Raw genomic sequence first — 14,389 nt, forward strand, 5'->3', positions numbered from 1 at the left:
GTTCAATCCCTGGTCCGGGAAGATCTCATGTGCTGCGGAGCAACTAGGCCCGTGCACCACAACTGCTGAGCCTGCACTCTGGAGCCAGTGAGCCACAACTACTGCGCCCACACGTCACAACTACTGAAGCCCAAGCACCTAGACTCCGTGCTCTTCAACAAGAGAAGCCACCGCAATGAGAGGCCAGCGCACCGCAACGAAGAGTGGCCCCCACCCGCCGCAACTAGAGAAAGCCCACGTGCAGTGACAAAGACCCAACGCAGCCAAATAAATAAATTAAATTAAATTATCAAAAAAAAATGGACTGACTCATTTTGAAGTTCTTGTTCTTTGACGGAAGGACATTTGCCTTAGAAGAGAGAATTCTGTTCTCAATCTAGTAATTGATTCAATGACCTCATTACTACATTTAAAAGTGATTAAGACAATCAGATTTGGGGGGGTGAAGAAAAATGAACCCTCCTACACTGTTGGTGGGAATGTAAATTGGTACAGTCACTATGGAGAACAGTACGGAGGTTCCTTAAAAAACTAAAAATAGGGACTTCCCTGGTGGCGCAGTGGTGAAGAATCTGCCTGCAAATGCAGGGGACACAGGTTCGATCCCTGATCCAGGAAGATCCCACATGCCGTGGAGCAAGTAAGCCCATGCACCACAACTACTGAGCCTGCACTCTAGAGCCCACGTGCCACAACTACTGAGCCTGTGTGCCACAACTACTGAAGCCCGTGTGCCTAGAGCCTGTGCTCCACAAGAGAGGCCCCTGCTCGCCGCAACTACAGAAAGCCCGCATGCAGCAACAAGGACCCAACGCAGCCAAAAAAAAGAAAAAAGCTAAAAATAGACCTACCATATGACCCTGCAATCCCACTCCTGGGCATATATCCAGAGAAAACCATAATTTGAAACAATACATGCACCCCAGTGTTCACTGCAGCACAATTTACAATAGCCTGGACAAGGAAGCAACCTAAATGTCCATTGACAGAGGAATGGATAAAAAAGTTGTGGTACATATATACAATGGAATATTACTCAGCCATAAAAAAGAATGAAATAGGGCTTCCCTGGTGGCACAGTGGTTAAGAACTGCCTGCCAATGCAGGGGACATGGGTTCGAGCCCTGATCCGGGATGATCCCACATGCCGCGGGTCAACTAAGCCTGTGCACCACAACTGAGCCTGTGCTCTAGAGCCCGGGATCCACAACTACTGAGCCTGCGTGCTGCAGTTACTGAGCCCATGCACCTTAGAGCCTGTGCTCTGCAACAAGAGAAGCCACCGCAGTGAGAAGCCAGCGCACTATAACAAAGAGTAGCCCCCGCTCGCCACAACTAGAGAAAGCCTGTGCATAGCAACGAAGACCCAACACAGCTAAAAATAAATAAATTTTTAAAAAAGGAATGAAATAATGCCATTTGCAGCAACATGGATGCACCTAGAGACTGTCACACTGAGTGAAGTAAGTCAGACAAAGACAAATATCATATGCTATTGCTTATATGTGGAACCTTAAAAAATGGTACAAATGAACTTATTTACAAACAGAGATAGAGTCGCAGATGTAGAAAACAAACTCATGGTTACTAGGGGGGAAAGCGGGCAAGGGGGAGGGATAAACTGGGAGACTAGGACTGACAAATACACACTACTATATATAAAATAGATAACTAATAAGGACCTACTGTATAGCACAGGGAACTCTTCTCAATACTCTGTCATGGCCTATATGGGAAAAGAATCTAAAAACGAGTGGATATATGTATATGTATAACTGATACACTTTGCTGTACAGCAGAAGCTAACACAACATTATAAATCAACTATACTGTAATAAAATTTTTTTTAAAAACATGGAATACTATGCAGCTGTGAAAAATGAGTAGGCACTTTGTTTACTGATATGGAATGACCTCCATGATATATGGTGAAATAATACAAGTAATGTGCGTTTTACAGGGGGCCACCACTTATGCCTAAAAAGAAAAAAAATGTATATTTGTATTCTCTTGGATATAGAAAGATCTCTGGAAGGGTGTACAAAAAAATTAGATAAAAAATGGTTGCCTCTAGGTAGAATTTTGTGGTGGGGGATGGAGGAAGAAGGCTTTTCACTTACAAAACTACCTTTTGAAGTGTATTCCATGTGAAAGTTTTCCCCATTAAAAAAAAAAAAATTTAATTTAAAAAAGACAATTAGATTTGGAAACCTAAAGTACAATACACCACTTATTTGGTCAAGTTCAGCATACACCATATTTGATCTGTCAGTCACCAACACAGCTATATCATAACAGTATAAACCTGGGAATCCATTCCTCAAATGTTAAAAATAGTATACATTCTGTCTGCACTGATAACAAGCCTCTTATAAACTCTCCCTCGAAGTTCCCTCTTCCTCTAGCCTCTGCTGCATTCCCGTTCATATTCATAGCAAAACTACAGAAAAACGTCTGTTCATTTCCTACATCCTGTTCTCCCTTGGGCTTTCATCCTTATCACTTCACTGGAATAGCTCTTCCCATAACTCAGTAAGACCTACACAAAGCCATCTGTGGCAGAGATTACTAGCTACTCACAGTAAGCTGGTTCCTTTTTTCTCTATGCATAGCTTGCATATTTTCTGAACTCTCCACTGCAGTTAGGGGTGATCATGAGACTGAATTCAAGCCAATGGAATATGAGATGTGTACCATTCCCAGACCTGGCCCATGAAAATCTCTGTTCGAGATCCTCCATGTTGGGGCTTCCCTGGTGGCCCAGTGGTTGAGTCTGCCTGCCAATGCAGGGGACACGGAGCTCTGGTCCGGGAGGACCCCTCATGCTGCAGAGCAGTTAGGCCCGTGTGCCACAACTGCTGAAACCCGCGTGCCTGGAGCCCGTGCTCTGCAATGGGAGAGGCTGCCGAGGTGAGAGGCCCGTGCACTGTAGTGAGGAGCGGCCCCCACTCGCCGCAGCTAGAGAGGGTCCGCGTGCAGCAACGAAGACCCAACGCAGCCAAAAATACATAAATAAAATTAAAAAAAAGAAAAGATCCTCCATGTTCCTTTTCCCTTCCAGCTAGCTGTAATGGAGATGACTATAATGTGATCTTGAAGCCACACTGTGAAGTTAGTAGAGCCTTCATTCATCTGGTCCCTAAATGATTAAGTGAGGGGGAGCCAGACTACTGACCTCTTCATGACCATTCCCCCCTTTGTTATATGGTGGTGGTGGGGGAAACTATTGTGTTTGAGCCATTAGACATTTTGGGGTCTATTTATTTTAACAGTTAGTCCACCCTAATTTATTCGCCACCTTCTTTGACCTCTCAGCAGCATGACACAACTTTCTATACTTTCCAAGACTAATTCTTGAAACTTAGCTTTCCACGACACCAATATTTGCAATATATTGTCTGTTTTCTTTGCATGGTTCTCCTGTTCTAGAACCCTACATGTTGCAAGTGTCAGAGGGCTCAGTCCTCAGCCTCTTCTCTTCTGTACACTCTCTTCCTAGATGATCTCCTCTAACCCAATAGCTGCAAAGACCTCTGCTCACCAATCACAGCACAGAGCTCTCCTCAGAATTCCAAAATCATACCATACCGCCTGACATTTCTTCTTGGATATTCAACTGGCATATGAAACTTAACGTGGATATAAGAGAACTGTTGATCTTCCCTCCACATTTCATTCCTGCTTCTCTATCTCAGTAAGAGTACTTACTGCCTTCCACACCAAGGTGCATAAAAATCCCAGGAGACATCCTTGAAAATTACCTTTCCCTCACATTCAAAATCCAATTCATAACCAAGTGTTGTAGGTTGTATCCCAAATTATCTTATTAACTGACCATTTATCACCATCTTCACTGCTCCAACCCTAATCCAAGCGACCATCGACATCACCCAACAGCCCTTCCTGACTGGTTCCCTAATTCAGATCACGTCACTTCCTTGCTCAGATCCCTACAATCCTAGTTCAAGAGTAAAATCCAGCTACAAGGCCAGTTACCGATCTCTTGATATCAGCTGCTTACTATTATGGCCACGCTGGCGTTAATGCCCTTGAACACTCAAGCTCCATCCAAATACAGGGCCTCTGCATTTGTTCTATTTGGAATGCTCTTCCTCCTCAAAGCTGCCTTCTCTTCCAGATCTCAAGTGTACCTCCTGAGGCCTTTCATTACCGCCCCCGGTTGTGATTAAGGAACAGCCCCATCTCCAGTTACTATTACATTCCCTACTAGTTCTATCCCCCATTAGCCAGGTGCTATTGGAAAAGTGACCAACCCCATTGTGCCTGAATGTATCCTTCTGTAAAAGAAATAGTATTCCTCACAGGATTGCCGTTGGAACTAAATGAGTTGTATTATGCCCAGGACTAATCAGGACTGAAATTACATGTTTGTTGCTTCCGTCCCTCAAAAACTACAAGTTTCCCGAGGGTAGGCTGTATTTGCTGTATTGCCAGCCAGCGCCTATGGAGGTCTCTGGCACATATTAGATGCTAATATTCACTGACTGCTATACAAGTCTTTCACTTCCTGCACACATACTGGTTATCTTTAGTGCTGTCTTTGAAACGTCACTACTCCTTTATGCTAAGTCACCATCCAACTGAAATGTCTCACATCTCTTCTCTATTCCAAGTCACTATCCTTGTCACCATACACCAGGCAGAGCTTTGTTTTTACCTCTCCAAGCTTTAGTTCACCTCTTTAAAAACAAACAATAGATGAACTTAATAGGGTTATCAGATTAAGATACAACATATGTGAAATGACAAGCCCTCAAAAATTCTTCCCTTTTCTCAGCTCAGAGACTCAGTATTTAACAGCTATTTGATTTCTGTTCCAAGTCTGCACTCTAGCTCATTGCTTCACGCTGTAGTTCCTGAATGTAGTAGTTCCTGAATTAATTTTAGGCCTGCTAATGCTGGAGGCTGTCTGTGATTTCCCAATTTTCTGAAATAAAGCCAGGACAAAAATACGTTGCAAAGTTTAAACTTCTAGTGCTTAAAACCCTTTTTTTCCTAAAATCACTCATCTTTTAAAGTAGATCAAGTCTTATAGCTAATCCAGTATTTCAAATCATTTCATACTAGTGTAACCGTAATAAACTTTCTGAGCCCGTCTCCCTGACTGTAAAATAGATAACATCTTAGTTTGCCTAAATATGAAATCAGATGTAAAGCTACCAGCAGTATGATTCACAGTATACCCTCAAATATTGGAGGAAAATCATTTTAGAGATAAAAATGGGTGTAAAGATAACTATTTTACTGGTTACGCTATTTTAAAGTGGAAATATCTGATTTTCATTGCTTTGTACGTTTATGCTAACTATCCAGAACTTGAATCATTCTCAGTTCCTTTCAGACACCTAAATTCAGCTGCCAAAAAATAACCTAAATAAATCTATTTCCCTCCCTCAGATATAGTAGTCTTGAACTACCACAACAGCTTCATTTCCATTCTTATCCTCCTACCATCTAGCCTCTACATGGCATCACTCCTATGCTTAATTCTCTTTAATGGCTTCATACTGCAATTAGAAAGATACCCAAATAAACTGGTTATGTAGGCTAATTATATGATCTAGTCTAGTTCACCTGTTAGCATTTTGCCCCCGTGGACCCAAATCCACCTATCCCAGCTTCTTCTCATTACCCTCTAAGGTTTTCCAATTTTATAAGCTTTACATGTTATCTAGTCCCTGAGCGGAGAGCTCCTATGTTTCATGTCAACTCTAGGCATCTAAAGTTGCCACTCAGTTGCTCCGTTTTACCTTCCTTTACATCGCATTTACAACCACCCTTCTCCATTGTAAAGTACATAAGCTCAGAGGGAGGCCCACGGACTTGTCAACATCTAGAACAGTGCCTGGCACACAGAGGTGCTCAATAAACACTTGATAAACACCATTAAGTGGTCTGTCTTCATTAAAGCAATGTTTAATAGTATAAAGGAAAACACACCCCCACACACACCAAGGTATTTCTAGGGATCATCTACAGGCTGAATTGTGGATGTTCATTCTTTCGGATTCTCTTTACTTTCTATGATGTGCATACCATGCTTCTGTGTTGTCATAAAATAAAATACACATAAAACTTGCCACTCTATATACTGTTTTTGAAATTAAAAGGCACAAGTCACAATTACATACCCTTCTATACAGCTTCCTCTTTTCAGGTCCATTTCACACCGAAAGCCAAGAGGCTTCCAATAGCACTCCTGCCTCCCCATCATGAAACCTGTTTTTTTAATCAGTAATTTGTTCCATATATCACCTTACTTTTCCAATTATGCAAGTGAACAACTTCAGATTCTTAGATACCACCTTTTTCCTCACCAAGACCTGGCTGTTTTACCCCCTAACTCTTTCAAATTCTTTAGGTTTCTAACATCACCACTCTAGTCCAAGCTACTACCACCATTCTACTTTCATAGCTCTTGACTGAACTACTACAGCATCCTTCCACCTCATTTACTCATTACTTAACTCCCTCCATTAACCCAGAGACCTAACTTATTGAACTCCAGAGATTTCAAAGTAGAATTACCTTCCTGTCATTCAACAAAACCTTCAACTTCCTATTGGTCTTGGGATAAGGACCTACCTCCTTATGGTCTGCCCCCTAGCTACCTTCTTAAATATGCAAACACTAACTTTTAGACCTTTTTAACCTGAGAGCAGGGAACCTTGTTCATTTCATCATTTATCAACAGTACGTAGAACAGTGCCTGGCACACAGAAGTTCAATAGTTAATGAATTAAATGAGCCAGTGAAAGTTAGTAAGAGCATGAACAGATCTTCCTGCAGCCTGAAAAATGGATAGAAGGGAGACAAACAGAAAATATTAAGTAGAACAGATGAGACTCCAAACATTTCTAGGTTAAATAGGTCAGAAAAAGAGAGATGTTCATTATCAGAGAGCCAGGTATGCATATCACTTAGAAAGATAAAACACATTGTTTTGGACTTTCAAATTCTGAATTACTGAAGGACTTCAAAAGGGGACAAGGCAAAAAAGGATTAAAAAAAGAAGTGTTTGAAACACAAAATAGAGAGGCAGTAGAAATTCAACCGAGTAAAAAACAGTATCAGGTAACACTTGCTGAGTGCCCAGTACATTGTTTTAGGTGCTTTATGTATTAATTCACTGAATCCTCACAATCATCCGCCTCATTTTACAAATGAGTTAAACAGGAGCTCAGAAAATGTAACCATTGAGGAATGAACATATATACACTAGCAAACGTAAAATAGATAGCTAGTGGGAAGCAGCCACATAGCACAGGGAGATCAGCTCGGTGCTTTGTGACCACCTAGCAGGGTGGGATAGGGAGAGTGGGAGGGAGACGCAAGAGGGAAAAGATATGCGGACATATGTATAACTGATTCACTTTGTTATAAAGCAGAAACTAACACACCATTGTAAAGCAGTTATATTCCAGTAAAGATGTAAAAAAAAAATAAAAAAATAAAAAGAAAAGAAAATGTAACCATTGAATGGTGGAGTTGCCATTCAAGGCCAGACTGTCTCCAAAGCCCTTCTCTTGACCATCACACTATATGGAATCTACTGAATGGACAATATACTGAAGCTAAGGTAGTTCCTGGCCTAAATGAAACCGTTCAGAGAGAATTTATGGGGAAAGAGACTGAGGACAGAAGAGATGTGTGTGTGTGTGTGTGTGTGTGTGTTGGGGGGATAATGGTGGTTATGGGGTGATAAAGAGTACAGAAAACAGGAACAGTTAAAAGAATATTATTAATGCCACAAAACAAAGCATTCCAAGTAAGCAATCAGCTTTATCAAAACTCTTAGGAGATCAAGGACAAGAGTAGTAATCTTTCTGTGAATGTTTAATCCTAAACTCACATTTATAGTATTTTGCCCAGTATTTGGTAATGCTAAAAACAGACTTCACTTCCTATTAATTCTGAAGTATAAGGTGTTTATATACTACACAGATTGGAAGAGTTCAGTCTTTGTCAAAAATACCCAGAAACTTCATTACTTAGGAATTCTGACTTAATTATGCAAAAAATTTTAAAACAATCACTATATGAACCCACTGAAATCCATCATGAAGGGAAATCTCTTTCAGGACATAATAAATTATTCATTTATCCAGTAATTTAAAATAATTTAGAATTCTGGCATTAAATTGATCAAGACTTAATAATTAGAAAGTCCTATGAACATAGAATGAAAAAAAATCAAGTCTTCATCTGTAGTTAAATATAAACGATGAGCAAGCTGTCCTAATTTAAAGGAAAAATATCAACATATATTCACTAAATTTTCATTCACTTGATACAAAGACTATATTATATAACACAGTTTGAAACGTAGCATCTTGTACGGCTAAAACTTTCAAATATTTTGTTCCATATAAATTTCCTGGACCAAATGATATTTTGCTCCTTCAAATCTGGTTCTGTTTGCAATATAGTGTCACATATACATTTTACCCCCTCTAAAAATTCTTTCTATACAGCTTCCTTGGTGGCGCAGTGGTTGGGAGTCTGCCTGCCAATGCAGGGGACGTGGGTTCGTGCCCCAGTCCGGGAGGATCCCACATGCCGCGGAGCGGCTGGGACCGTGAGCCATGGCCGCTGAGCCTGCGCTCCGCAACGGGAGAGGCCACAGCAGTGAGAGGTCCGCGTACCGCAAAGAAGAAAAAAAAAAACCTTTCCACAGCCATAAAATTAGATGTTATTATGCATTATAATTAACATTGAAAGGAGTTTAATATACATTTATAAAAATCTTAAGTCTTACTGCCCAGCAGTATTTAAATAATGATTGTTCTGGCTTTTCTTCAGTACAAACCTGTGAAGACTGATGTAAGGAATCTTCATAAAGATTTTTATGAAAATTTTATGAAAATTCACTTTTATCATCCCTTTTAACAAAGTTCTGAAATTACATAGGCCTTATGACTTCACTACTCATTTAAAGTATATATTCATAACTATGACTATTCTTTCCTTTTTAATATTCCTTCAGAGCTTGACAAATCTGTTCTAATTGCTGAACTGGGGCATGTCCTTAACTTCAGATAACCTCAGTCTTCCCATCCCCTTTCTCTTTTCCTTCTGAGATGATTTAGCAATCCTTTGGAAAACCCAAGATTTTTATAAAAAATAAATGGTTAGCCGTCTGCTTTACATCATTCTCACCTTCCTTACCACTTATTATTCTGTTCTAATATTCTTTATCTTGTATACCAGCTATCTAACCGAACCGAGATAGGTCTCTAACAATGTTCAAGTCTTACTTAAATGATTTATTTTATATATCAAATTTCACAAATAATAGTTGGTTTTAGAATAATTCCTTATTTTTACTTAGGCTGTGTGAAATGCAATTGGGAGAAAATATTCTGGAACACAAACCTATAGATTAAATTAGGGACATAGATAAATGCTGCAGACATCAGTAGTTTATTGTTTGTTTAGTCCAAACACATTCAAAATGGAAACTCAAAGAATACTTTCCACCTGAAACAATTAACTAGATACTACTAGCATATAATGCTTAACACATTACAGCAATAAAGATGGTAATCCATTGTCTTCTATACCTACTAAAGCCAAGATGGTAAAGCCAATTTGGTTGCAATAGTGTCATAAGGATAGAATAGAATATTACCATCCAAAAAGAAAAAAAACAAACAAAACAAAACAAAAAACAGCAAATAACAGTAATAATAGATGAATACTTTTACTCTGGTTCACTGAAAGGGGACAAAATGTTAAAAGTCCACAGTACTGCAGGTGAACAATCACCATGTAAACTTCTCCATGTGATGTTTTAAATGTTTTACTCATGGTATGTAAAGACTGAAGCTGAATGGCTCTTTGCTTTAATTTTCTATTACACTTAACATTTGTCATTACTTTTGGTGCCAGAAGTTTTCATGGGTGGCAGGGCAATATCTTGGATTGGAAATTTTATATATATATATATATATATATATATATATATATATATATATATAAAATAAAATGGGAAGGAGAAAGAAATGAAAGAGGGAAAATATGCTATAAAAAACAAAACACTGACAAGAAACCACTCATTTAAAAGCAGTTTGAATACAGGCTTCAAAACGCAAAAGTAATTTTCTGGTAATAACTTCAAGTACTATACATCAGAAAGTGTAAAAGTATTTCAAACAGGAAAAAAATCCTTAACCCCCCCAAAATGGAAACTGAGAAATCTGTGTCCCCAAAATATACGCAATAGTGCAAGACTTTTCCTCGAACATGGAAGACCTCATTCAAGGGGGAAAAAAAGGGACAGGTTTAATTTTACTTATACCGCCCAGTACATGAAAAACAAAATATGTGCATCATTTGCTAGTTTACTAAACAGCAAACACAGTTCCATAATTCAGAACCAGTTTGCTATTATGTCAAGTGCATTTTTTGTTTGTTTTTACTAAGATAGAATGGAGAAGTCTTCCATGCTAACAAGCAGCTTTAAGTGGTCACACTTATTTACCCCACTCCTAGCCTGAAACATCCAGAAACTAGTAGGTACTACATGCTCCAAGCATAAAATTGGATATCCTTTTGTCATACTTGTGGTTTACTGGAACTTGCTATAAAGACAGACAATAATCCAGCAGCTACAAACTCTGCTCACAGAATTGTTTAGAAATTCATGTAAAAATAAAAGATGTCGTCCCAGACTTAAATTCAGAGCCACTCGGGTGCTGACATCAGTTCAAGAATTGTGCAAAATGAATGACAGTTCCCTGCCCCCCAAATAGAAATGCAAACACTTAAGAGCTGCTGTTCTTTTCTCTGAAAATTGCAGTATCCTCACTCCAGGTTTACTTGCCATTTATGGAATCTGACTGCTTTTAAAATGTCACTAAAAATGTGCATCAAGTTGATTGACTTTTCCAGCACCTCTCAAGTGATATGCTTCAACGTTCACATTCAGGCTAACGGAAAAGTCAACAAGAGACTTACTCAAATAACTGACTTCCTCCTTCCCCCTCCCTCCCAAACACACAAGACTCCCTCCCACAGAGAACACAAAGTTGTTAACTGAAGAACAAGGTAAATAATATGCTAGTCAATTTTACTGATTTTAAAGATACTGCAATTTTTATACACTTCAATGATTTTTCAACATTTTGTAGCTGTTTGGCTTTGCAGCACAGCAATTCATACACTATACTGTACAGAATTACCAGCAAGACTGGAATGATGTATTAATAGAAGGCACCATCATGCTTATTACATTACCGGAGAACAAAATACAGTAAAGACAATTTTCACTGTACACAGCTTAAAGAAAGGAAACGGGGGAGGAGGAGTGTGTTGAGCAGCCAGCCATCCCTGTACTGAAGAGGGGCAGGTAGAAAAATCTTAGATATGGAGCTACTAAATCTGGTCTAATATTCAAGACCATAGCATTTGAAGTTCGGATTTTTGTTATTTAGTTCATAACTAAATGATTTCCTTCTGGAATATACTTGTAGTCTTGTTAAGGTTTATGTATACACACGCTGGTCACAGCAAGCAGGTAAAAATGCCCTCATCATTTCACAACTATGCGCTACTGGAAAAAAAGATGAAAGATTTTTTCCCCTGTTGCCTCCTTTGCAGATGTCAATGTTAATGAGTTCAGAGTACCCATTAGTGCATAACAAGTTTCTGTTGGTTTGTATTTTTGGGGGGAGCCAAGGAAAAAGGCAAGATTCTCCAATTGCACAAATTGCACTATTTGTGTTTCCAACATTAATAGGCAGAAACAGTAACACTTAAACAAAATGTGCAGCAGAGGATTTTTTTTGACTCAAAGGACCTGAATTCAGTTGGGCATGTCCTTTTAAGTTCATTTTGTTGCAGATAGTTTAAGATATGGTCATTTCTCAGTCCTTAATTCTCCAAGTCTAGATTTATAAATTAACAATGCGAATCCTGTTGTAAAACTGGGGAAATAATGTCCACCTCAATTTAACTGATAACCAAAAGATGCTTTTCACATCAAAGAAATGATCAAAAAGGCTGTGTCACATTCCAAAGCCAAAAAAAATTAACAAGAATGCAAACACGATGAATAATGTACCACTGCCAAAACTTTGCCAACAGTGGAGCCTCAGCGACGCTGTCCTGTGAAGCGGCCTTCCATCTGCCCGGTTCCTCTCCCAGAGCCAAGTTTCTGTGCCATGCCACCTCTTGGAGGGGGTCCTCTTCCATCCCGGTCCCGCATCATTCCACCGCCCACTATTCCACGGGGACCACCAGGACCTCGATCATTGCGCCTAATATCCCTGCGATCATCACCACCACCTCGAGTTTCTCGCTCTCTGGCAGCTCTTGTCTTTTTCTCTTCCACGTTTAAACGTACTTCCCCTCGAAACATAATTGGCTTTACAAGGGAAGAAAAAATTTTACACGGGCAGGTTAGACAATAATAGTAATGTAGTATCATAAGTAAGTAAGAAAATCCAGGGAGACAAAAAAACTTTTCATGAAATTCTCAATATGCAACCTATTCCAACCTTCATTACCAGAGCAAATAATGAAATAAAGTTAAAACAATCCATACTTCAGACTTTAAAACTACTAACAAATCTTTATTCTTTGCATAAATACCATTTCACAGTAAACTATTTTTAACTTTACCATTTAAAAAAAGACTTTCTAAGTAATACTAAATACAACAGGAATAATAAAGTATTGAATTATGCCCTTTAAAGTCACTTACTTTTGCAATTAAGATTCTCTGAACTGGTTCAGAGTCATGAAAAACCACAAAACCAAAATTTGGAAGCTTTCCCCCAACACCCTTGGTATTGATGCGAAGTTCCACAACGTTTCCAAAACCTGTGAAAATATACATTACACCAAGGGTTAAATAGTTTAACAGAATATTTTGTGACTTTAATTGTTCAGGATGAAATACCTTAATCTCCTTGATCCATTTCAAAACAAAAGTTGCAAGCTGCTATACCCAGTGACAATTAAGGTACATTCACTCTTACAGGTCATTTACTTAAGATGCCAATAAAAACTAGTTTGTTTTGTCACCCTTCTGCATATTTATTACTCCTTTCTAAAGGGAAGTTACCTACACAGTTTCAGAGAGACAATGTTATTTTCTATTTCTGACTTGAATTTGCCAAATGAATCCCATTTCCAAATCTAAGACTGATTCATCCAGCTCTTTCTTCTAACCTCTACAGAACCAGGCCAGTCAACACTCAGTACAGTCACTGAGAAACATCTGGTACAACCTTCTACACCCTTCTGATCAAGGTGATTAGTACCTAGAGATATACATAGTACAGAGAGGTAAATGTTTTTTTAAAAAAATCCTCAATACACTATGAAAAGAGTTCTCTTCTCCTCCTGCTTAATTTTACAATAAAGCAAAATGAACTACTTACTCATGAAGAACTCTTTCAGTTCATTTTCATCAATATCGTGTGGCAAGTTACCAACAAAGAGTTGATGACTATCTGGATAGCGAATTATTCTACGGTTATCAGCTTCATTCTGTTCAATATCTCCTCTGCCTGAGAAAAGGAATAGAGCAGATATTAAAGTTTACAATGTCATACAAAAAATAGCTCAAAGCAATGAATGTTAAAAAAAAACTTGATATTCCTGTTTTAGTTTATTTAATAAGCTCCTTCAACAGAGGTGGAAATGCCTATTATTAGTAGGTTAGTTAGAAAAAAACATGACACTGACTAGATTGCTGAAGTCCCTTCTTCTAGGTCTACTGGTCTGATTATATGAAAGCCAAATACTAGCAGTACCAGTATTCCTCCTTAACCAAACTCCTGCCATCACCGAGAAACCAAATAGATTTCAGATAGTGAGGTATACTTGTACTAAATAATTTAGTATTTTGAAATTCACAAATTAATCTTTGGTTGTATAAAATTATAGCCAAATCCATAAATTTAATAGCAATAACATCTCATTTATATAGCCTTTTATACACATAAGAGTGCTCTTATATGTATATATATAAAATCTTATTTGATCCTCCCAATGACACAAGGAACACAATGAGGCATATAAAGAAAGGCATCACACAGGAAAAATGTGTGTAGTAACTGAATGGTGTAAGAGAAGCTCCTGATTTAAGGGTCTCACCCGAGATCATAAACTCACTCACTAACAAAGCTAGGATAAACCCCAGCTCCCATGACTTATAGCACATCACTTATTTTATTTTGTGGGAAAAAATCACATTTTCTAAATTTGATGTATACATCTCCCACCTCCTCCCAAAAGCAATCTAAACATACTTATAGAATTCAAACAGAGGTTCTACATATATTAACTAACAATGGAAACAAGTCAAAAATCATGACAACTTACTTAATACCTAAGACAATCAAAATAAGAAGAATCA

General features: G+C 38.5%; 1 protein-coding gene across 4 annotated transcripts in view; it reads right to left on the reverse strand.

Annotated features, from left to right (window-relative positions):
* Window positions 1-9,375: 9,375 nt before the first annotated feature.
* The window catches only part of G3BP2 (G3BP stress granule assembly factor 2), a 77,256-nt gene continuing 72,242 nt past the window's right edge, over window positions 9,376-14,389 (reverse strand). For all 4 annotated transcript variants that reach the window (XM_079919175.1, XM_079919176.1, XM_079919177.1 and 1 more), the window contains 3 exons: window positions 13,410-13,538; window positions 12,728-12,846; window positions 9,376-12,388 (listed from right to left, as the gene is read on the reverse strand). In XM_079919175.1, coding sequence (XP_079775301.1) covers window positions 12,116-12,388; window positions 12,728-12,846; window positions 13,410-13,538 — 521 coding nt within the window. In that variant the 3' untranslated portion in view covers window positions 9,376-12,115. The remainder of the gene's footprint in view (window positions 12,389-12,727; window positions 12,847-13,409; window positions 13,539-14,389) is intronic.

The sequence above is a fragment of the Stenella coeruleoalba genome (genome assembly GCF_951394435.1).
Source record: "Stenella coeruleoalba genome assembly, chromosome: 4".
Taxonomy (NCBI): domain Eukaryota; kingdom Metazoa; phylum Chordata; class Mammalia; order Artiodactyla; family Delphinidae; genus Stenella; species Stenella coeruleoalba.